Source organism: Sebastes umbrosus, chromosome 6 (genome assembly GCF_015220745.1).
Source record: "Sebastes umbrosus isolate fSebUmb1 chromosome 6, fSebUmb1.pri, whole genome shotgun sequence".
In the NCBI taxonomy this organism is placed as follows: domain Eukaryota; kingdom Metazoa; phylum Chordata; class Actinopteri; order Perciformes; family Sebastidae; genus Sebastes; species Sebastes umbrosus.
Window position 1 is genome coordinate 22,505,286 of NC_051274.1, and position 21,597 is coordinate 22,526,882.

General features: G+C 39.8%; 2 protein-coding genes across 7 annotated transcripts in view; one reads left to right on the forward strand and one right to left on the reverse strand.

The window, feature by feature from the left end:
• The window catches only part of LOC119490417 (low-density lipoprotein receptor-related protein 1-like), a 99,755-nt gene extending 91,220 nt beyond the window's left edge, over nucleotides 1-8,535 (forward strand). The window contains exons 78-90 of one of the 2 annotated variants that reach the window (XM_037773784.1): nucleotides 70-176; nucleotides 304-423; nucleotides 541-717; nucleotides 1,364-1,504; nucleotides 1,646-1,819; nucleotides 2,534-2,695; nucleotides 2,927-3,098; nucleotides 3,304-3,405; nucleotides 4,376-4,449; nucleotides 4,531-4,624; nucleotides 4,749-4,787; nucleotides 5,458-5,602; nucleotides 6,511-8,535. In XM_037773784.1, coding sequence (XP_037629712.1) covers nucleotides 70-176; nucleotides 304-423; nucleotides 541-717; nucleotides 1,364-1,504; nucleotides 1,646-1,819; nucleotides 2,534-2,695; nucleotides 2,927-3,098; nucleotides 3,304-3,405; nucleotides 4,376-4,449; nucleotides 4,531-4,624; nucleotides 4,749-4,787; nucleotides 5,458-5,602; nucleotides 6,511-6,648 — 1,645 coding nt within the window. In that variant the 3' untranslated portion in view covers nucleotides 6,649-8,535. The remainder of the gene's footprint in view (nucleotides 1-69; nucleotides 177-303; nucleotides 424-540; nucleotides 718-1,363; nucleotides 1,505-1,645; nucleotides 1,820-2,533; nucleotides 2,696-2,926; nucleotides 3,099-3,303; nucleotides 3,406-4,375; nucleotides 4,450-4,530; nucleotides 4,625-4,748; nucleotides 4,788-5,457; nucleotides 5,603-6,510) is intronic. The other variant, XM_037773786.1, reaches the window with a different exon arrangement.
• A 74-nt stretch (nucleotides 8,536-8,609) lies between these two features.
• fmnl3 (formin-like 3) overlaps nucleotides 8,610-21,597 on the reverse strand; it is a 42,320-nt gene continuing 29,332 nt past the window's right edge. For 2 of the 5 annotated variants that reach the window (XM_037773791.1, XM_037773787.1), the window contains 14 exons: nucleotides 21,492-21,593; nucleotides 20,916-21,285; nucleotides 20,255-20,344; nucleotides 19,213-19,337; nucleotides 18,652-18,854; nucleotides 18,271-18,574; nucleotides 18,096-18,176; nucleotides 17,845-17,974; nucleotides 17,575-17,735; nucleotides 17,299-17,400; nucleotides 16,171-16,263; nucleotides 15,927-16,050; nucleotides 14,086-14,198; nucleotides 8,610-10,120 (listed from right to left, as the gene is read on the reverse strand). In XM_037773791.1, coding sequence (XP_037629719.1) covers nucleotides 14,107-14,198; nucleotides 15,927-16,050; nucleotides 16,171-16,263; nucleotides 17,299-17,400; nucleotides 17,575-17,735; nucleotides 17,845-17,974; nucleotides 18,096-18,176; nucleotides 18,271-18,574; nucleotides 18,652-18,854; nucleotides 19,213-19,337; nucleotides 20,255-20,344; nucleotides 20,916-21,285; nucleotides 21,492-21,593 — 1,977 coding nt within the window. In that variant the 3' untranslated portion in view covers nucleotides 8,610-10,120; nucleotides 14,086-14,106. Of the gene's footprint in view, nucleotides 10,121-13,530; nucleotides 13,563-14,076; nucleotides 14,199-15,926; nucleotides 16,051-16,170; nucleotides 16,264-17,298; nucleotides 17,401-17,574; nucleotides 17,736-17,844; nucleotides 17,975-18,095; nucleotides 18,177-18,270; nucleotides 18,575-18,651; nucleotides 18,855-19,212; nucleotides 19,338-20,254; nucleotides 20,345-20,915; nucleotides 21,286-21,491; nucleotides 21,594-21,597 lie in introns of all 5 variants that reach the window. The other 3 variants (XM_037773789.1, XM_037773788.1, XM_037773790.1) reach the window with 3 other exon arrangements.

Consider the following 21,597-nt stretch of genomic DNA (forward strand, 5'->3'; position numbering starts at 1 on the left):
CTATCATGGCTTTTTAATGCTGTTGTATGTTTTTCTAATTGTGTGTTCCAACTCTGTGTTTCCTTTCAGTACCATGTATTGGGCAGACTGGGGGAACCACCCTAAAATTGAGACAGCTGCCATGGACGGCACTCTGAGACAAACTCTAGTTCATGAGAACATCCAGTGGCCTACCGGTCAGTACAGCAGTAGCAGCACATTCACAGCTTTATTCTTGGGAGCTGTCCAGCAGAATGGCAGCCTTTTATTCTATATAAGCTGTCATGTCTTTATCTGTAAGGCTCTTCCGTTCTGTCTCTACAGGTTTGGCTGTGGACTACTTCAACGAGCGTCTTTACTGGGCAGATGCAAAACTCTCAGTGATTGGCAGTGTTCGTCTGGACGGCTCGGATCCTGTCATTTCTGTCTCTGGCATCAAAAACAGTTGAGTTCAAAAACAAAACTGTGTGAAACATCAAAATTCAGAAATCTGGCATTAACATGTTGTCTGCTGATTTTTCTCTTTTTAACCCATTTCTCTTTTTCCCCCCTCATTCCCAGACCTGCTCCATCCATTCAGCATAGATATCTTTGAGGACTACATATACGGGGTCACCTATATCAATAACTTTGTTTTCCGGGTCAACAAGTTTGGCAAAGGCCCCATGGAGAATCTCACCACAGGCATCAACCATGCTACCGACATAGTCCTTTACCACCGTTACAAGCAGCCAGAGAGTGAGTTTCAAACATACTGTTTCTTGCTTTTCTACACATATAAATATATTGTTACCTTTCATCCTGTGTGTAAGTCATAAGTTTAAGATGTACAATTATTATAGTAAACTAAAGCTGAAACTAAATAAAACTACTGTATATCCTTTAAGAAATATTAAAACTAAACTGAAACTATATAGAATAGGTAAAAAACTAATACAAATCAATTAAAAGTGAAAGTGGGTCATTTAGTTTTTTTTTATTTATTTTTTTTATAATATATCGCTACCGAAAAAAGGAGACAGCATGAATTTCTGTCAACTCTCGTGACGTTGAACCACAGAAATTAAACGAACTTGACATTCCAGGAGATGGCACTATGCTACAAATACTTCACATCGGACACTAAAGTAGCGCAAAGATTAAACATTATGGCCATTCCTGTTCTCCAACTATGTATTTTCATTTTGTATGTATATGTAGCTACATACATCTGAGATATTATACCTGGCCCTAACAAAAACTAACTTAAACTGTAAAACTAAATATAAAAACTGAAAATAAACCTAAAACTTAAACTAAAATTAAATGTAAAAGTCAAAACTAAAATACAATAAAAACAAATTAAAAACTATAATAACCTTGATCTTGTCTCTCTCTGCACCAGTGACCAACCCATGTGACAGGAAGAAGTGTGAGTGGCTGTGTCTGCTCAGCCCCAGTGGACCGGTGTGCACCTGCCCCAACAACTACGTGGCCGACAACGGCACATGTGTGGAGAGAGCGGGCCCCACCCAGTCTCCGTTATGTAAGTCTCCAGATACAGTACACTGATGTACACAGTAGAGCAACAGCCCTACTTTCGCTTTATCAAACTCCGGGTGGCTTTACATTCAGATGCTGCAAAAAAAAATGTTGGTTCATGAAATTGCCCCCCTCCCTTCCACAGCTCCCCCCTCAGGGCCCTGCGATATTCAGTGTCAGAACGGCGGGAGCTGCTTCCTCAACGCCCGTCAGGTGGCCAAGTGTCGCTGCCAACCCAGCTACACCGGAGAGAGATGTGAGATCAACCAGTGCAGGGACTACTGCAAGAACGGAGGCACATGCACTGCTTCTCATACAGGTAAGAGCACGACACATGTGATCTCCTTTCCTTACTTTGCAGTTAAGCAAGAAGTCAGTTACGTAATGTTTAAAGTTTCTTCCCTTTTTATAAGAACATATGTAGGTTTCAGTCGTGTATATTTCTGTAGAATTCAAAATGGTAAATGGCTTTTGTAATGATTTTGTTACACCAACGTGAGTGGGAATACCGCAATCTGCCTGGAGGTTATTAAATAGGCACTTTTCCTTATTTCTAACTACCAAATTATTAAGTGAAATAAACATGTTGTGTCAAATTTGATATGAAATAATGATTCTTTTCTAGCAAGTAATTTATGCCACTGATGGCAGCTGAACAGACACGTATTAATTGTTCTGAAAATCGTTTCCACCCACCCTTTTGGTGTCTGTGAAAGCTCTCTGGAGTATCATTAGTGGCAGCAATCCCAAGCCAAAATGCTGCAGCAGAGAGGACATAAATCAGGTGATTAATATCACCAACTGTCTTCTAGGCTAGTTGCATTTATTCTATAATGTGTAAAATCGGTGTAAATTCCAAGTAACGGTAAACTAAAATTGGGCAAAATTATAAAATTCTACAGCCTGTAAGCCGAGAGACAGCAGTTGTTGAGATGCATAGCTGCGTCCTTTGTGTAAGCAATTGTAGTTATATTCATTTATATTGGTCTCAAATTTCTTTGAACTCTTAATTCATATCTTACCTGTGTCCCAGGTGCCCCAACCTGCAGATGCCCAAAGGGCTTCACAGGGCCCAACTGTAACCGCCACACTTGTCAGGATTACTGCCTGAACGAAGGCAACTGCTCGGTCAACATGGGCAACCAGCCAACTTGCAGCTGCCCACCACAGTACAAGGGAGACCAGTGCCAGTACAGTAAGTGGTAACATTGTCTTACTTCACCACAGATTGTGGAACTTCTGTTGAACAAATGGCATGTGAAAAATTTTGCACATATTGTCACAAAACAATTTTTAACTTTTTAAAGATCATATATAATTGTTTTGGGGAAGAAAAAAGCCCCACTAGAAATACAATCCTATGGAACAACGTTTGAATCTATGACAGTACTTTGCTCTTCTCACGCGTTCTCCTTCCCATCCTCAGCTAATTGTGAAGGGTTCTGTCACAACGCTGGAACCTGCTTACAAACCTCCAACGGCACCAAAATCTGTCTGTGCACCACTCAGTACATTGGATACCAGTGTGAGTTGGACAAATGTCTATTCTGCGGAACGGGCAAGTGTTTGACGGCATCCTCAGGCGAGGTTTCCTGCAGGTATGTACACTGTGGACAGCGTGCACAAAATACATTAGACTTAGATTTGTAAATATTTATTTTTGGACTGCTCAATACCAAGTGGGCAAGGCTAGACATCAATGCATGCACATTCATATATGATCATTTGAAACCATGGGCTGCTATATCAGGACTATTAATGAACAACATGATTCATTTTTTATCCATTTGTGTCTGTGTGTAGCTGTCCCAACGGTCAGACCCAACCCAGCTGCTATTCCTGTTTGGACTACTGCTCAAATGGACAATGTTCAGTTGACACTCGCACCCTGCTGCCTCAGTGCAAGTAAGATATGACTCCGAACCCACTCATTAATACACCTTCTCTGTCTTTCAAACTCACACACACAGGGTTCATGCAAATTCCCTTTTAATTCCTATTTATACTGTGTACAAATCAGTCAATTTGGCACAAACGTCCACTTGGACTCAATGATCAACTGATTAGATTTTAGTGGTCAAAGTTCGAGGTTGCTGTGACCTCACAAAAATTTTATTTTTTCAACATACTATATACTATGACTTTTTTTTTTTTTTTTTGACATATTATACTACGACTTTATTCGACATACTATACTAAGACTTTTTCTTAATTTTTTCCACATACTATACTATGACTTTTTTATGTTTTTTTGCGACCTACCATACTATGACTTTTTTTTTCCTGACATACTATACTATGACTTTTTTTAATATTTTTTCGACAAACTATGCAATGACTTTTTTTTTTTTTTTCAACATACTATATGATGATTTTTTTTTTTTTTTACTTTTTTTTTACATACTATACCATGACTTTTTTCGAAATACTATACTATGACTTTTTTCAATTTTTTCCACATGCTATACTATGACTGTTTTTCGATATACTATAGTATAACTCTTTTTTTTTTTCGACATTGTATACTATGACTTCTTTTTAATATTTTTTCTACAAACTATACAATTACTTTTTTTATTTTTTGAAATAATATATTGACTTTTTTTATTTTTTCGACATACTTAATGATGATTTTTTTTTTTTTTCTTTTACTTTTTTTGACATATTATACTATGACTTTATTCGACATACTATACTATGACTTTTTTTTTGACATTTTGTATAATGACTTTATTCAACATACTATACTATGACTTTTAAAAGCAAAAATGATTTCCGGGTCAATCGAGGAACAATCAAATAAGGGAATTGAATTGGCATGTACTCACACACACACATACACACTTTGTAACTCTGTCTCATTGTGTGTGTCCAGGTGTCCTGTGGGATGGACAGGATACAGATGTGAAATTGCAGTAGCTACAATGGATACTTCTACTTCCAGTGGAAGTAAGTCACACAGTTCAGAGAGTCTTGTTAGTAAAACATGAACTTTCATGCTCTTTGCTCACATTATTTGCTCACTTGCAGGTACTTCCTCCATCGTCATCCCAGTGCTTCTGCTGCTGTTACTGGCACTGCTAGTGGTCGGTGCCATCTTGTGGTACAAGAGGAGAATGCGCGGGTGAGTCCTTGTTTCAGAGACTTTTGATTCGCACTCCATTTTTTCATCTGCTCCTCACACTATCTTCTACCTAGCTTCTCTTTCTCTCTTACCTTTTGATAACCATCTATTTCCTGTCTCCCAGGTCTCTATGGCCGGGCAAATCTCGTTCTCAATGCTCGCGGTAACTTCATAGGGTTACATAATTCACCTGTTGACCCACAAATCCTGTCCCCTCCCTTCCCTAATATCCAGTCAGATTGGCCATGCTGTTTGTCATTCCATTTGTCCACTCTGTTGATCATCGTAGAGATCTGTTTGTCTTTGCTTGCTATCTCCTGTTTGCCTCCCACTGGGTTTCCCACTAAGCAACACAGGGACATATTAACTCTTATCTGATGTAGCTTTGCTGATGCTGCACAAATAATTGAACTGTTTCGTCCTTCTTGCGTCTCCATACCTTCCCTTGTTTACATGTGTAAATGTTAGGCTTACGCTAAGTGCTTGCATCGTAAAATATACAACTGTGCATCTATGAAAAATGTTTATGTGCTTGCAAACAGATGAATATTTGCAATGTGAAAATCCAGCATTCTCCACATTAGACATGCTGCAGTATATTTTCTGGGTTTCATCAAATGACCTTTTGTCAAAAGCTCATTTTGACAACCTTTAATATATGTTGTCTTGATTGTGTGAAATGTATGTTGCTGGTGCTGAGTCAGTACCTGGTTTATGCCAAGTTGTGATAATTTTAATAATAATTTTAAGGTTTCCCCCATAATTAGTTAATGATCTTCTTTTTCTTATTGCTTAGATGGTTAATCAGTTTGTTGATCTTTGTCTGTCTGCAGTGCGAAGGGCTTCCAGCACCACCGAATGACAAATGGAGCCATGAATGTCGAGATTGGGAACCCTGCCTATAAGATCTATGAAGGAGACCCTGACGATGATGCTGGGGAGCTCCTGGATTCAGACTTTGCTTTGGACCCAGACAAGGTAACGTAGCTAAAGCACACAGCACTATACAACATTATAAACACGATAGGACATATCAAGCCAAATAACAAACCAAAACTATCTGCAAGGGTTCTAGTGGTAAGAGGGAAAATTTTGGGCTTTTCTTTTTTGGGTGAACTGACCCTTTAAAGGGACTGTTTGTAACTTTTTAAGCGTATAAATGTACCAGGTCGGGACACATGCGCGCTCACATATGCGCGTTCGCGTGTAGCCGCTCTCTGCCTGCTTGCCTTCACTCAGACAGCGTGCGCGTTCTCACTCAGCTCGCTCCACCTCTAGACGTGAACGCGCGCTAACTCCACACTGCAGAAGAGTTAGTAGCTCTGAGAATATCTAGTGAATGTTCAGTGGACGTTTGTGCAGAAATAAATACTGCAGCTTCTCCACACCAACAGAGGTTTCCCGTGTCTTGTGAAGTGACGGGGCTCTGCAACGAGTTACGTTGTTGTCTTGTTACCGACCGGGTGCCGGTGTCTTCCTGCTCTCTCCGACTGCGGGCGAAGAGAGAGCAGGAAGACTCGCTGCAGAGCGTCGCTGTCTCAGCTTGCGCTGAGGCAGGAAAAGCCAACACTAGGATCAGATCTAAATCATGTTCATGGAGAGACCTTCGTCTGGTCAGCTAACATTACTGCCAAGCAGGTGAAATATAGAGTGATATTGTGGTTTTAGCTGACGTGTGTCGCCTCACTATTTTGAGCGAGCAAGCGCGAGCCCGACGCTGACTTTCGTTGATTTCACGGCCACAGGTGTCACTGTTAACAAGCATTTCTGAAAGTTACAAATAGTCCCTTTAAGAGACAAAATGTTTTTTGTGATTTGAATGACCTGACCTTTTCAAGCACATTTAAAAGAATCTCTGTCACCATGTAATTTGCTTTGCTCCGCAGCCCACCAACTTCACCAACCCAGTGTATGCCACCCTGTACATGGGCGCCCACAACAGCCGCAACTCTCTGGCCAGCACAGATGAAAAGAAGGAGCTTCTCTCCCAGGGCGACGAGGACATGAGTGACCCGCTGGCGTAGAGCTTGGCATGGATTGAACTCTGCCAACATTGCCCTGCCCAACCCAGTGCTGAGCCAACGAGCGCTCTCATCGTATGCCTTTACCAACTGAAAAGAAAAGCAACAAAAAAAAGAAGCGAGAACACTGTATAAAATGTATAAAATGAAGGACTACTTTTTTAAGTGATTGCAGTATTATATTTTGTTCTTTGACAAAAAAAAAAATCCTCTGGTGACGAAAAGGAACCATTTTATAGACATTTATTCAGTTCTTCTTTTTAATTTTGCTCACCTCCTCCTCACAACTGTCCCTCCCCTCTCACGCATATAGCCACTACCTCTGTGCAAATGTAAAAGATAGAGAGATACAAATGGCAGTGGAAAAAATTTTAATTTTTTATTTTTGTATGAATTGTATAGGGGGGAAGAGAAAAAAAAAAAAGAATATTGTTCCATCCTAGAAAACGTTGCCAAGTCTTTGTTGTTCATGAAAGAGAGGAGAAGTGTCAGTGCTCACTATGAATGCTTCCTGGATGCTGGTTCGGCTCAGTCTTTCGCATTATGTGTACGTGTACGTTTTGCTGCTGGAGGTCTAAAGGGAGGCCGAGGCTGGGAGAGTACACATGGAGGACTCGGCATCGCAGACGGTGTCTGTTCTGTTGTCTCAAAGAACTACATTCAAGTGATTGTCTTTTACCTCCTTGCACAGACTAAAGTTATATATATATATTTGCATATATATAAACCTATTAACAAAGTGTCTTGAAAATATACCCAGGAATACAAACATCAGTAACAAATAGCTGTCTGTACTTTTTAACATTTTTTTTTTTTTTTTTAAGTCATTGTATAATTGACATATTTTGTGTCAGCAATGAATGAGTCAATGGCAGTGTGCGAGGATGAAGATGATTGTAAACAAAGTCCACATTCCAGGATGAAAAAGTCTGGGATGGATATCCGTGGCCTTGGTTTAGTCTCCTGCAGGACACTCTGGACAGGAGTCGGATTTTGCTCTGAATCTGTCCTAGAAAGTTCTTCTTGGGAGTGACGGCAAGCTTCTGTGAATTTCCGGTCATCACTGAAAAACAATCTGCGACGAATAATTAGCTGAGAATGGTTGCATTTGGCTTTTGTTCCTTGTCTCTTGATTGTAAATGTACTTTCAGGAAAGGCCGGGGAGACCATTTGATGGTACGTACTTCTGTGCGAGATTTTTTTTTGTCTTTTTTTTTTTTAAATTGTATGTAATTACATGGATGTGTAATTTAGGTTAATGCTCATTGTTAAGTGCATTCCCAGGAAGGGGACTGATCATCTTCCTGATAAGCATTCCTTTGTTAATTCCTTTGCCTTGCTGCTAACGCTAACCATCTGTCTGTCAGTCAAACTGGTTTTTAGTCTTGAAAGTGTTGCTCTCTCTTGTGTCTCACTGCTCACCACGCTGCTTTTAACTGAGCTTATCAGCCATACCTGCCATATCACTCTGCAGGGTGCTCTCACACACCCATCCTAGAGGAAACTCTCCGGCTTTGCCCCTCACTTGTTAACAGTATTCATCACATTTTTTTTTTTTTTTTTTTTTTTTTTTTAAAAATCATTCTCTGTTAGATTTTCACCTGACCATGTAAATTAGAACAATCATTTTTTCAGTTGGAGAATTTCTTTTGGTGGCAAAATCCCACATGGATATTTGTGGTTCTGATTGTTTTGTTATGATTCTATTTCTTTTTGATATAAGAAATTAAATGGATTTTTATAGTAGAAATGTACGGTGGCTCTGTCCGTCATTTGGAGAGATGGAAAAGGAAAAGCAATCGCTCGTTATTTCTGGCTGGAGTTTCATCAGAAGTGAACATCAAGTATCCTTTTAAAGAACTCAAGAAATAAAACATGAACATGTAGTAATCACTTGTTTTGAATGTTGCTTTGTCGAAAAGAAAGAGCAGCCTGAGGTGTAATGACAGTCTTTGGTCTTGTAGTTACATAATTCCTCTTATTTATTAAACAGGAAGAGTCATCTTTCAGTCAATATCATGGATCATTTCTTCTAAAAAGTAAAATTTCTTGATTTGAATGTACATTAATATAAATGTCAACTTTAAAGAATAGTGTCTCATACAATCTTGAGCCAAATTAAGTAGTGTAAAGATGTATCACTCCCTTTGTGCCAATGTCATGTAAGTTTAAACAGATGTTAGGAGGCACGCATCATCTCTATTATTATAAAAAAAAAAAAAAAAGCTTAAAACTTAAGACCTCATAGGAATGGAAACGTCCTTCATCCATCACCACATCTATAGCAGGTTATCATCTGGGCCCTTAATCAGCAGTCCATGTGGAAGCTTCTTCATTCATTTGTCACTTCCCAAATGTCACTTAAAGTGTGACAGAAAGTGTCGTCAAGGCATATAACATTCAGTTTTTAAGAACTACTTGGACAAGGCACAAAGAAATGTCAATCACGTAAAGACATTGATGTACTAAAGAGGTAAATACAAGAGTAATCTTAAAATCATTATTCCCTCTTACCTTCTAGCATGACTTTAAAGCTGCAAATTGTAACTTCTGCATATTGTTGTCAGTATTATAAGACTAATGTTATAGAACAAGGCAGTAAAAAATACAATCTTTAAAAAATGAAAGATGCAAAATAAACAAATTATGGCTGACTCGTGAGAAATATAACACTGTTTACACAAAAAAAAAGGCACTTCTTTAAGCAAAACATGAGACATCGGATGAATTTTGGTTTGGCTAGCTTGTTCACAAAAGAACCAGTAGAATCAATGTTCATTCCTCTCAGATACATGCGATTGATATCTAAATTGTCAATAATAAGTCTTGATTGAATGTGCTGACTTGGCTTAAAGTCCCCAAATGTCTCATTATAACATCGAAGCTTCTCTGTTATTTGGAGGGATGTTTTGCAAAGTCTCTTCAAGGCAAACATCCCAGCAGCAGAGTTGGCATCTTCCCTTGGCTGACTCCCAGTCTAAGTCCTGCTACGACTGCATAATCTGAGGAAATTAATGGTCTTGGGGAATAAGATCCACATGTTGCCAGGCACTTTGTTAGTGAAAGCAAAGTTCTTCCTGCTTTGTGGTCCACCAGTCCCTCAACTCACCTCACCTGTTTTGTAGTCATCCTCCCGACTGGTCTGCTTCTCCGTGGCAGCAAAGCAGGGAAAGTCTTGTGTTTGCAGTGAGACACGAGTAACCCATTGTGCTTCTGTAATGATGTCGCTCACTTTAAGTGGCTGTAAAAGAGCCTCCATAAATAAATAAATTACCCAGCTATAACAAGGGGCTCTGTCCTGTCCCTCCGTTCAGTCTTTGTGATCTGCAGCCTCAGGGTTGAGATAGACCATCGGGACACAGGGAGGGAGGTTATAGTGGGGAGGGGAGTATAAGTGACGAATAAGTGGTTTAGGGTCTCTTCCAACCGCTCCGGATCAACGCGTCAGCTCGTAGGAAAGGCTGGTTTCGGAGATCTGTGAGTGGGCATGGAGAGAAGGGTGAGAGACAGGGATGGGGGACACACATGTTAGAGGAGCCAGAGGTCAATCTGCAAACTTACTTCTACTTGTTTTAAGTACTTTTTTGTTTGTTTGCAGTGCTAACAGTGTGTTAAGCCATAAATGTAGTGGACATACACTCAATTACTCAATTTATCAGGTACACAAAAGTGCAGGTGCATAAAATAATTAACAGTATAGTATCTGGAAAAATGTAATAAAGTCATAGTATGTCGAAAAATGTCATGAAAAAAGTCATAGTATAGTATGTCCAAAAATAATTTTAAAAAATCATAGTATAACATGTAAAAAAATAATAATTAAAAAAAATCATAGTATAGCATGTCGAAAAATATCATAAAAAAGTCAAAGTGTAGTATTTCGAAAAAAGTTATAGTATGTCGAAATGTTTTTTAAATATAATGTACCATGACTTTTTTTTACATATTATGCTATGACTTTTTTATGACTTTTTTCGACATACTACACTTTGTCTTTACTATGATTTTTTTTCCACATACTATATATACTATGACTTGTTTTTCTGGATACTCTCCAATTACTTTTTTTTGACAAACTATATACGACTTTTGTGTACTCTTTTTTTGACATGACATTATGATTTGTGAAATAGCTCAGTGTGGTAGATAACTGGTTGGAATACTGAAGGTTGTGGGTTCGATCCTTACGTGACACAGTCTGTTTTCAGGTCTAACTTCTAATGACGAAGTCAAATATACAAAGAGAAAAGTCTGAAGTGCGTGTGGCATTGGTAGCTTGGTTGCTAAGTTCCCGGTTCTGGCTGCAGCAGAGCGGGGTTCGATCCCCACCCTCACATCGATGCCCGACAGTGGAGTGAGATGAGCGTCTCCTCCCAGGATTTACCAGAGATACAACTGGGGGGTTATGTAAATTATACTGTTAAAATATATAACCCTGACCTATTATATACTTAAAATATAACCCTAACCTATATAATATATAACCCTAACCGTAACCTGTATCCTATATAACCCTAACCGTAACCTGTATCCTATATAACCCTAACCCTAACCTGTAAAATATATAAACCTAACCCTAGCCCTATATAACCCTAACCCTATCTGTATAATATATAACCATAACCTTATATAACCCTAACCTGTATACTATATAACCCTAACCCTATATAACCCTAACCCTAACCTGTATACTATATAACCCTAACCCTATATAACCCTAACGTGTATACTATATAACCCTAAAACTTTCTGGTTTTCTGTTGCATAATCCCCCAGTTGTATCTCTGGGAGGAGACGCTCGTCTCACTCCACTGTCAGGCACCGGGAATTGATGTGAGGGTGGGGATCGAACCCCGCTCTGCCGCAGCCAGAACCGGGAACTTAGCAACCAAGCCACCAATGCCACACACACTTCAGACTGTTCTCTTCGTATATTTGACCTCATTAGAAGTCACACCAGAAAACTTTCTGTGTCACATAAGGATCGAACCCACAACCTTCAGAATTCCAAGCAGATATTTTTTATGAAATTTTTCAACGTATGACTTTTTTATGAAATTTATTGAAATAACATACCATTCATTTTTTTCATGAAATTTTTCGACATACTATACTATGAATTTTTCATGATTTTTCAACATAGTATAGTATGACTTTTTTAAATGAAATTTATCGACATACTATAATATGACTTATTTTTAGAAATTTTATCGACATAATATACCATGTCTTTTTTCATAAATCTTATTGATATATTATACTATGACTTTTTTCAAAAAATTTATCGACATATGACTATGACTTTTATTTCATGAAATTTTTCAACATGCTGTTGAGCTGTTGAAAAACATCATAAAAAGGCATATAATAGTATAGTATGTCAAAAAAAGTCATGAAAAAGTCAAAGTATAGTATGGCACCAAAATGTCATAAAAGTCATATATTGTAAAAAAGTGATAAAAGGCATAGTATCGGGCACCCCGGTAACTGCACATTTGTGTGTGTTTGTCCTTCGACTATCTCGAGAACATTTCATCTGATCTACTTCACACTTGGCGGGTGTATTGCTCGGAACCCAAGGACATGCAGTGTCGAAATTGGTGCGACACCTTAAAATATTAATAAACTTTGAAAAAACCAGGGATAGCGCTCTGTGCAGCAGCAGCAGGGGCTTCAGGGATCTACGGATTGAGTCGAGTATGTCCTCCGCAGCGAGCGATAAGCGGTTCTCAACAACGCTGCAATCAGCAATTATGGGGGTCAAGCAATTGGCCCACTGGCACTGCACCAGTTTATATTAATGAGGGCTCTCTAAATTACAGAAACACCTCTCTGTATAATGCAGTATAGTTCAAAAATGCCTCAAACAACATCCTCCAAAATAATCATAACGCTGAATCAACAAAAACTGAACATTATAACCATGAAGGTCGGAGTTATTGTAGGACTGCTGCATCAGACTGCATTGGTTTTAGCTAGGTGTACCTCATAAACTGGCAATTGAGTGTATATTTCTATATTTCAATCTAGCAATTCTAAAAAAATCTGCAATAACTTCTGCAGTTAAACTTTGCTTACTGTGTATTACACATATCAAATTAGCAAATAAGGGCATAAACAATAAAGACTTAACATTGAATGACACATTCCCATAACCTTGCATTTTAACTGGTAGTAGTGAAAACGAGTGAAATTCAAGGCTTTGGGAATGTAGTTATGGCAACTTTGTAAGACTAAAAATGCAGCAATAAAAATAAAAGTAGCCATCATTATAACAGTTACAGTATAATGGTCAACAAGCTCTTCAAATTGCTGAGCAACAATCAAGCTGAAATCCTCTCAGCGCTGTAATAAAAACTTCTGGATACAGACTGTGTTCATGTATATTTGACTGACTGTGTATTTTTTCCAGAGCCTGTTGACCAAATAGCTGTTCAGCACACCGCGAATGACAGTTAGCAAAGACAAAACATGGCGGACGTTGTTGACAGGTGAGAGGTAAATGAACACTGGACAACATGCAACACATAATAGGAGGGGGTGAGGATGACGATGATGATCTTAAGGGTATAGTTGTGCATTTAAACTGAACAATGATGTTTTTAAAATACCACAAAGGTTTCTTTCTCTGAGGCAACGAGTTGCTGGAAATTTAATGGCTGTTGGTTGGGGCAAGTGATTTTGCATTTCTGTAACTCGTTTCTTATTTAACCTTCAATAATCTTGTTTTCTAACTATTGTGTTGTAAAGCAAATCTCAGTGCTGTGAAGCCTTTATTTAAATTTTGCGTCCAAAGCACTAGCTGAAGCAGCCGACATCACTGTAGCAGCACACAGGAGCTCGAGGGCCAAGCGGGCCGGGTTTCAGCCGGGCTACCTTCCTTACCCTCTCTATACTGTCATTAATCTTCTTTTCAGCTGGAAGGGGTAGAATGAACAGTGGTGATTGAGGAAAGAAGAGTCACATGTTAGCCGGAAAACCAACACCAAACAAGTTAGTTTCATGGAACAAGGCAATGTTGATAAAACCAGTAAATTAGCCAAACCTCTTTATGTTATGATTGTTGAATTCATGAAAGAAATATATATATATAATAATATATAATAATGCACAGCCTTTTAAATGTGTCATGCATGATGATAATTTAATCCCAGCCATGGCTGATTGTACTGGGAGTGTATCAACATATTTTTCACGCACAAAAATATGTTGACACGCTGTACAACTTTTGTTCCATGGAGATCTGCGCCAGGCAAAGAGGTTTGGCTGACTCCTATCACCAGACAGACGCCTGATAGGAGTCCTCTTAAGTAGAACACAAACAACAAAGTGACGGCCCAAGTTAGTTCATAGTAGTTGGGGTTGGTGTTGGGGTGGGTGACAGGGATCATGCTGCATGCACAGTGGGGTCAGGAGGCGTACGAGAGACACCTGGACAACCTTGGCATTAGGGGGGAAGGGCTAGCAGTTGGCGTCGTCACAGAGGTTGGCTTCACAGAAGAACCGTGAGCCGCGTTTAGCAGTGCGGGCTGTGAAGGGCACGCTCTTCAGTACTGGGGGAGGATGGGGAGGGAGAAAAAAACACGTCACACCTGAGACACTGCCCTTCTGGGGGAGGGGGGAAAAAACACTGGACCACCTTCAAATTTCTTTCCGGAGACTGTAATGAACCTGTGCCATTTCTGTATGTAGCACAGATCTAACTAAGTAAACCTCAGGAGGGTTTTAATAGGATTAGGGGCAACACTTTACTTCAAGTCCCCCTATTTTGCATATTTTGCAAGCACTATATAAACATTTAATACATGATTTATGACACTATAATGTAGCTGTAAGCAGTTTATTGATGTATTTGTCTACAGTATAACTCCTCCTGTTATATATGTTATAAATATGTCTTCATAGGAGAAGTTTATAACATAATGACATGACAAATACTACACATTAAAAATGTCCTTATAACTACATATAACTACAGTATGGTGTGTTATAAACCATTTATTAAATGCTTGGGTAGCACTTTTTATGATGTCTATAATGCATTATAAACACACTTATAATGTGTTATAATATGCTTATAGCACGGTATAATCATAGTTATAAGCACTCATAAGTATTCCTAATTATTCATAACAATAATCACAACACATTACAAAGAATTTTATAATGGCTTATAAGGTTAAGTATCATAATACTTTGTAATTACTGGCTGACATTTTTTTGCAAGCCCGTGTCTATAATGCATTATAAACATACTTATAATGCATTATATGATTATACTGCATATATTATATGATTAAAATGCATTATATGGCATTATAAAAAAGATTATAATGTATTATGAGAACTATGAGAATTATGATACATTATGATCCTTGCAAAAGAAATGTCAGTGAGAGACCAGCAATTATGACGTATTATGATACTTGACCTTTTTAAGTCCTTATTAAATGCTTTATAATGTGTTGTGATTATTGTTATAAAGTATTATGAACATCTGTGAGTGCTTATAATAAATAATTATAGATATGGGCGTCATAGAAAGTGTGAGTATACTGCTTATAAATGCTATATAAGGGGACTTAAAGTAAAGCGTTATTGGATTAGGACGCACTGAGCATATCTTGGAAAGGCATCAGTTGCATATTAAGCTGTTACCAGCTCTGATAGTAGTGGCATAGAAGCATTATTAACATTACTAAAAATGACATTAATGCAACATTTATGTTATTTATATTTTAAGTGTTGATTAATTATCGGGACAAAAACATCAGTTAGGTTATTACATGTGCTATCCTGAGGCTGTAGACTGATTTTTTTTTCTTCCGTTAAAGCCCCTATATGTGGGATTTTTAAATGTCTGACTTTGGCGACTCATAGTGGTAAATTCAAGAAAGACGCTCGCCAGTTTTTACTGTCTTATTTTTCATCGGGGTACTCTGAGTCTTCACATAGCTGCTTTGAAGAAGGATCCTGTAAATAAAGATCCTGTAAACTAAATTTAGTGTACACTTGGAGTCAAACTGCCTGTCTGACTATCTGACATATTGAGGCCCAACAGCTTTGGTGTAGAACATTTCTAACTAGACATCACGTCATGGTTAACTAGAGGCTGCTGTGCTGCTATGTGCTGTGCTCCAGATGTGGTGGTGTCTGGACTACGTAGCACAAGGTGCACTTCAAAGGAGCTGAACAGTCAATGACCACAGTCATCCTCGACCTGGGACGACCAGGGCTGCTGGCACCCACGTGGGGTCTTTTTAGAGTGTTGTCTGGCCCACCTGTGATGATGTCTTCAATAGTGCCATCCTTGCCCTCGTACACGGGTCGGTGGTCTTTGGCTTGCCGCTTGCGCAGCTCTGTGATCAGCTCGTGCTGCTGCTGCTTCTTCTTCTGTGCCTGGACCTGAACAAGCGGAGAGGATATTTGTACTGTGCTTTTTTGGCACGCCACAAAGCTTTATTTAGCACTGAGTAAACATCTGATAGGTTTCTTTCAGCTCAGTTGCATGCACTTTGACTGTACCTTGGGGTCATGCTGTTTAGCCTCCTGAGCCAGTAACTTTTCTCTCATTGCTTCCTCCTGCTTTTTCCTCTGTTCGTTTTGTTCCGTCGCATCCTGTTGAGAAGAGGAAAACGTGACCGGTCTGCGACAAGAAACTGAAGCTCAAATAAATCCAAGTCAACACACTTGTGTGGCCCTTTAAGGATAAAGAAAACAGGTCAAAAGTGCAACATAAACAGGACACATGCACAAAAACACACACACACACCCTTTGATGGACATAACCAATCATTAGTAATGTATTCTTACTCTTTCTGCCTCCCCCCTTTAGGCTTTTAAACACACACAGCTACTTTATACATACACTAAATGTGCTTTAAAGCAATAGTTCGACATCTTGGGAGTTCACTTTCTTGCTGAGAGTTAGATAAGACGATTGATACCACTCTCATATGTGTACCCTAAATAAGAAACCAGCATCCAATTAACTTAGCTTAGCATAAAGACTGGAATCGATCTTCTTATCTAACTGTACAATAACACAAGTTAGTTCTGTGTATGTTGTTGCAAGGCTAATGTCAGAAAGGTAGTGATTTTGCAGTCAAATTTAATCAATTAATTATTTTATGTCACTGTTTTTCAAACCAACTCCTCATATTCGTCACCAGATGTTATGTTACTCCTCTCTCCCCTGGACCAACTTGGAGTCGTAACAAGCGTATTTCCCCAAATGTCAACCTCTAAGTCACTCATACAGACACACACAGAAATCCTTGTGTTGCACATTTCCTTAAGCAGATCCCATAAATCCAGACTGAGAACAATCTCAGGAAGTGTGCTGTGTGGTGGGGCAGGGCGAGGCTGTCCGGGGGTAAAGGGGATGAGGGAAGGAGGGGGAGAGGACCAGTCTAAACACCACAGCTGCAGCTCTGGATTCAGACCCAGCTGGCCTTTCCTGTTATTTGGCCTCGGACTATACGCCACGTCCTGTGGCACAGAGGCAGCCAAAGCTCTGCCCTGCTCTGCTCTCACTGACACTGACAACATACAAGTCTGAAACCAGGGAACTTCCCATCTGACCAGGAGAGAAAGCTGCTGCGCCCCGTCACTACAGAAGTGAGATACATAGATGCTGCTCGGCGTGCTCACCTTGTAGGCCCTGATGAAGCGCACAAACACGGGGAAGAACACCGAGGGCGGCGTCGTCTTGGCGCTCTCTCCGAAGTAGTTCACCACATTGTTGAAGGCTTCCTAGAATCGGGGAAGACAGTGCCAGAGTGGAAGCAATGTGTGTGTAAACACTGTCGAGTCATGATTGGTTGTGTGTGAGAGGTCAGTGAGCTGAATCTAGGACAGAGGTTTGCCTCAGGTCTATTTTCATGTATTTTCCCTTTGAGGTTAGGAGGTGAGGACAGTGTTGGATACCTCTGCTGTCTTGGCGTCCTTCTGCAGCTTGTCCAGCTGTGTGTCACTGGCCTGGACGAAGCCTTTCAAGACCGAATGGTCATGGAGGCTGCACTCTCTCCGGATCAGGTCCATGCCTTTCCCCAGCTCTCGAACATCCAACAGCACATTTTCCAGAGAAACTGTTGTACAAAGTCAACAGGGAATATGTTTTAAAAGGGAGCTATAGTGTGCGGACCTTCTTCTACATTTTTTATTAACATTTCTTCTTAATGCTTTGTCTGAACTCACCTGCTGCAGCTTTATCCACAAAGTGCAGTTCGTTGTAGAAGTTGGCCAGTTCAGGGTACTTCTCTTTCAAAATGAGAGCTATGTAGTGGAGCAACGTCATCTTCCTGTCTGTAGACTTAGTGTCCAGCAGCTGTGTAACAATAGGAATGAATGAGAATATGAGCAAAAGCACAGCACAAATGAACCGTGTGGCATATTTTTGTGCTTAGATAAACTGAGCACTTGAAAAATGTCTACTACGTAATACTCACCAGATCAAGACTTTGTAATTTGAAGCCATAAACGCAGCCTCGCTTGCTGCTGTTCATGTAGTTCCCCAAGGCTAAAATGATCTACAAGCAAACCAGAAGAAGAAATGAATATGCTATAACAATACAAATACTGCTGATATAAAAAAAACAAACCTGACAAATAAACACTTCTTACCTCGAGCACTCTTTTCAACTTTGGTGCAGATTTCACTGAGGCAGAAGCAGCGATGACTGCGTTGAGCTGCGGCGTGAGCATGTTGATGTTGTCAGAAAAGTTCCCAACAAAGGTGATGATGTTCATTCTCTGCGTGAGCCTCTCGATCTTGCTGAAAAACAACATAAAGCGATCTTCCTCCGTTAGCTGGTCCAGTGGACGCCGCTCACGCTCGTACTGACGCATCACCTTCACCTCGCCCTCCGTGGGCAGGAAACGCATCAGGCACTCCACAAAGTCGACGGGTAAGGCCTTGAGGTCAAACCTGAGTAGACATAACATGTATTAGTAATTTGTTCTATCTTGTCTATGGTTTATTTCAAGTCCAGGAAAAGTGCGTACTTCTCTATTGCTTTGCAGATCTCTTCTGTGCTCTTGTTAGCCTTTCGCAGTGTGATGGCTAAGTTCTTGGAGCGGTTGGAGTCCAGAAGGGAGACTTTGTTTACCGCCTTCTGAGCTACTTTGCTCTTTGTGCAGCAGAAATCCACAATTGGACCCTGGGCTCTGGTCTTAAACAGCTCCTCAAACCTTTCCAGATCCAGCTCCTGCACACAAGTGACAGTTTACTTACTACCAAACTTATATTAGAGGTCATGAAAACACATTTTCTCAATGGTGAATGGACTTGCATTTATATAGCGCTTTTCTAGTCTTCCGACCACTTAAAGCGCTTTAGTCAATCAGCTTCTTACTATGAGCGACGGATTTATACTATTTTCTGCCAAAGATAATCAGGATTTAGCAAATTTACCTGAGCCTTTGGAGTGTAAATAATTAGTAAATAATACATAAGGATGTTCTTTTTTTTCAAAACTTTAACTTTGTTGCTTATTTAATCATGGATATTCGATGATATTGAAGATTTCAGGGACTTTTTTAGCAGTTTTTACAAGCTTGATTTACCTCTAGCACGCGTTCATCATCAATCTCGTTGAAGACGGTGCCGTTGATCTGATTGGGCTTCAAGGCCGTCCAGTTAAACACAGGCAGGCGGAACTTGGTCTTGATGGGCTTCTTTATCCTGATAGCTGTAGTCGAGAATTAATTAAAAATCAATAACACGTTATATGGAGGTCAGTTAGAAGTTATCAAAACACATACAGTAGAGAATTGCTCTAACATATAACAAATTATAAATTCAAAGTTTATGAAATGGAATAATGTCTTATAAACATCAATATCACGCTACATGACTGTATAATGTTATTAGCAATTGTTTAATACTATAACACACTTATGAGGAATTATGAGCTATATTTGCTGGCTGAAAGTAAAAAGTAAGACAAAAAAAAATGTCACAATGATTATCAAAGCCATGTCTCAGTTTTTGCTTGGTAGGGATATTTGTAATTGCGTGGTGGTGTCTCTGTCTTTGGGAGGAACGCTGTTACGACAACTCACTTGACTGCTGTATACAGACCATCGTGACCATTTGTGTTACACTTTACTTGCAGCCAGCAAATACTGCTCGTAAGTCCTCATAAGTGTGTTATAGTAGCATATAATTGCTAATAATCATATAAAATGCTGTCACTTTACTTAACGTTTAATTGTTGTTTATAAGACATTATTCCATTACAGAAACTTAGAATTTATAATTTGTTACGATACGTTCGACCAGTTCTCTATGTGTCTTTATAACTGGCTAAAGTGATGGTAGTTATAATGTAACTCAGGACTCTTCTTTCAAACACTGTTGTCTCTTTGGCATGGAGGTATAAGGCATTATGAATGCTGAACTTATAATACATTATGTTCACTACTTATAATACTTGATAAACCTTGTAGTCATGCATGATTATAAACATTTATAAAAAGTTTTATAAAGCCTGATCTTCATATAAAGTATAACCATGTTATCTTTTGCTTTATTACCTGCAGTGGAATAGAAAGCAAAAAAGTACAAAAGTGCATAACAATAATGTAATGTTATATCAGCTCTCACCTGAGAGACCCACACTGAGGAAAACTGACGGAGAAGCCCCTGGCAGAGGTGGAGCGAGAGGAGGTGGCGGTGGGATTAGTACACCGTGGCCTGCAAGTAAAGTACAATATAGTGTTGATATGCTTTTTACTGGAGCAATTGAACAAAAGATCCATTTTATGTATTCATTTTTTAAAAAGTAATTTCATCAACCCTATATCATCACTTTGATCTTCTGTGTTTTGTGATCCTTTATTATTCTCTTTATATTTAATTTAATTCATTATAAGCCTGTATATATGTTTTGTAACCTCTGTGTTTTATGTTCTACTGTATGCTGTGCTGTTATCAACACTCCTGTAAAAGAGATTTTTTAATCTTAGAGAAGCTCTTTCCTGGTTAAATAATAAATAAAAGAGCTGAAAACTGCTCTAACAGCTGGTACTGTTCCTCCTGTGCTACAGTCTGTCTGCCTACACACGCTCACAAAGGAAACAACTTTGTATTTCCCTTTCCTGTCTGGGGTAAAAACGCACTGCTGCGACTCATCACCTTGCTTGGCACGAATGAACAAAGAACGGGAACTGAAAATAGGCCGTGTCTGTGGGTCTATAGTGTGACAAAGTCAACTTTCACATAAATGTGTCACCAGACATAATCACAGTGAGTCATGGTCCATCACCTGAGACAGAGGGGAGAGGAGGAGGAGGCGGAGGAGGTGGAGGAGGGGGTGGAGGGGCTTCACTGGCTGGTGGTAAACTGGTGTCTGGTCCTCCTGGTTCGGTCAACCCAGCTGTTGAACCCAAAGACAGCTGCCTGATGTCACCCAGTGGGATCCCAAGGCCACTAATCCCAACTCCACTCCCGCCCCCGACAACCAGCGGCTCGATGGCGATGTCTCCATCGGCCTTCTTGTGCAAACGGATGGTGCCTTGCTGCTCGAGCTCCAGCAGACGCCTCTCGATGTTGAAGTGTCTCTGGTAGGCGGCATCCTTCTCCTTGATCACCCTCCTCAGGGTGGTGACCTGGGTGTTGGTCGACTCGTACGTCTCCTGGACAGTCACGAGGGGGCGATAAAGAGCACAACACAATGACTCCACATGCCAAAGAAACATCCTGTTTCCTGCTGACCTAATTTGCTATCACAGCAATTTAGCTTCATGCATTTGAAACTGATCTTGTGAAGTGAAGTGAAGTGAAGCCTTTCTGATGCGAGGCAGGCAAAGCAATATTACATCATTAACGACTGCCAGCTTACCCGTATTGCATGCAGGTCCTTATCTTTCTGAAGGAGCAGCTTCTCAAGATCAGCTACTTTCATCATTGTGTCATTCTCAATCTCCAGCAGCTTCTCCGTCACCTGG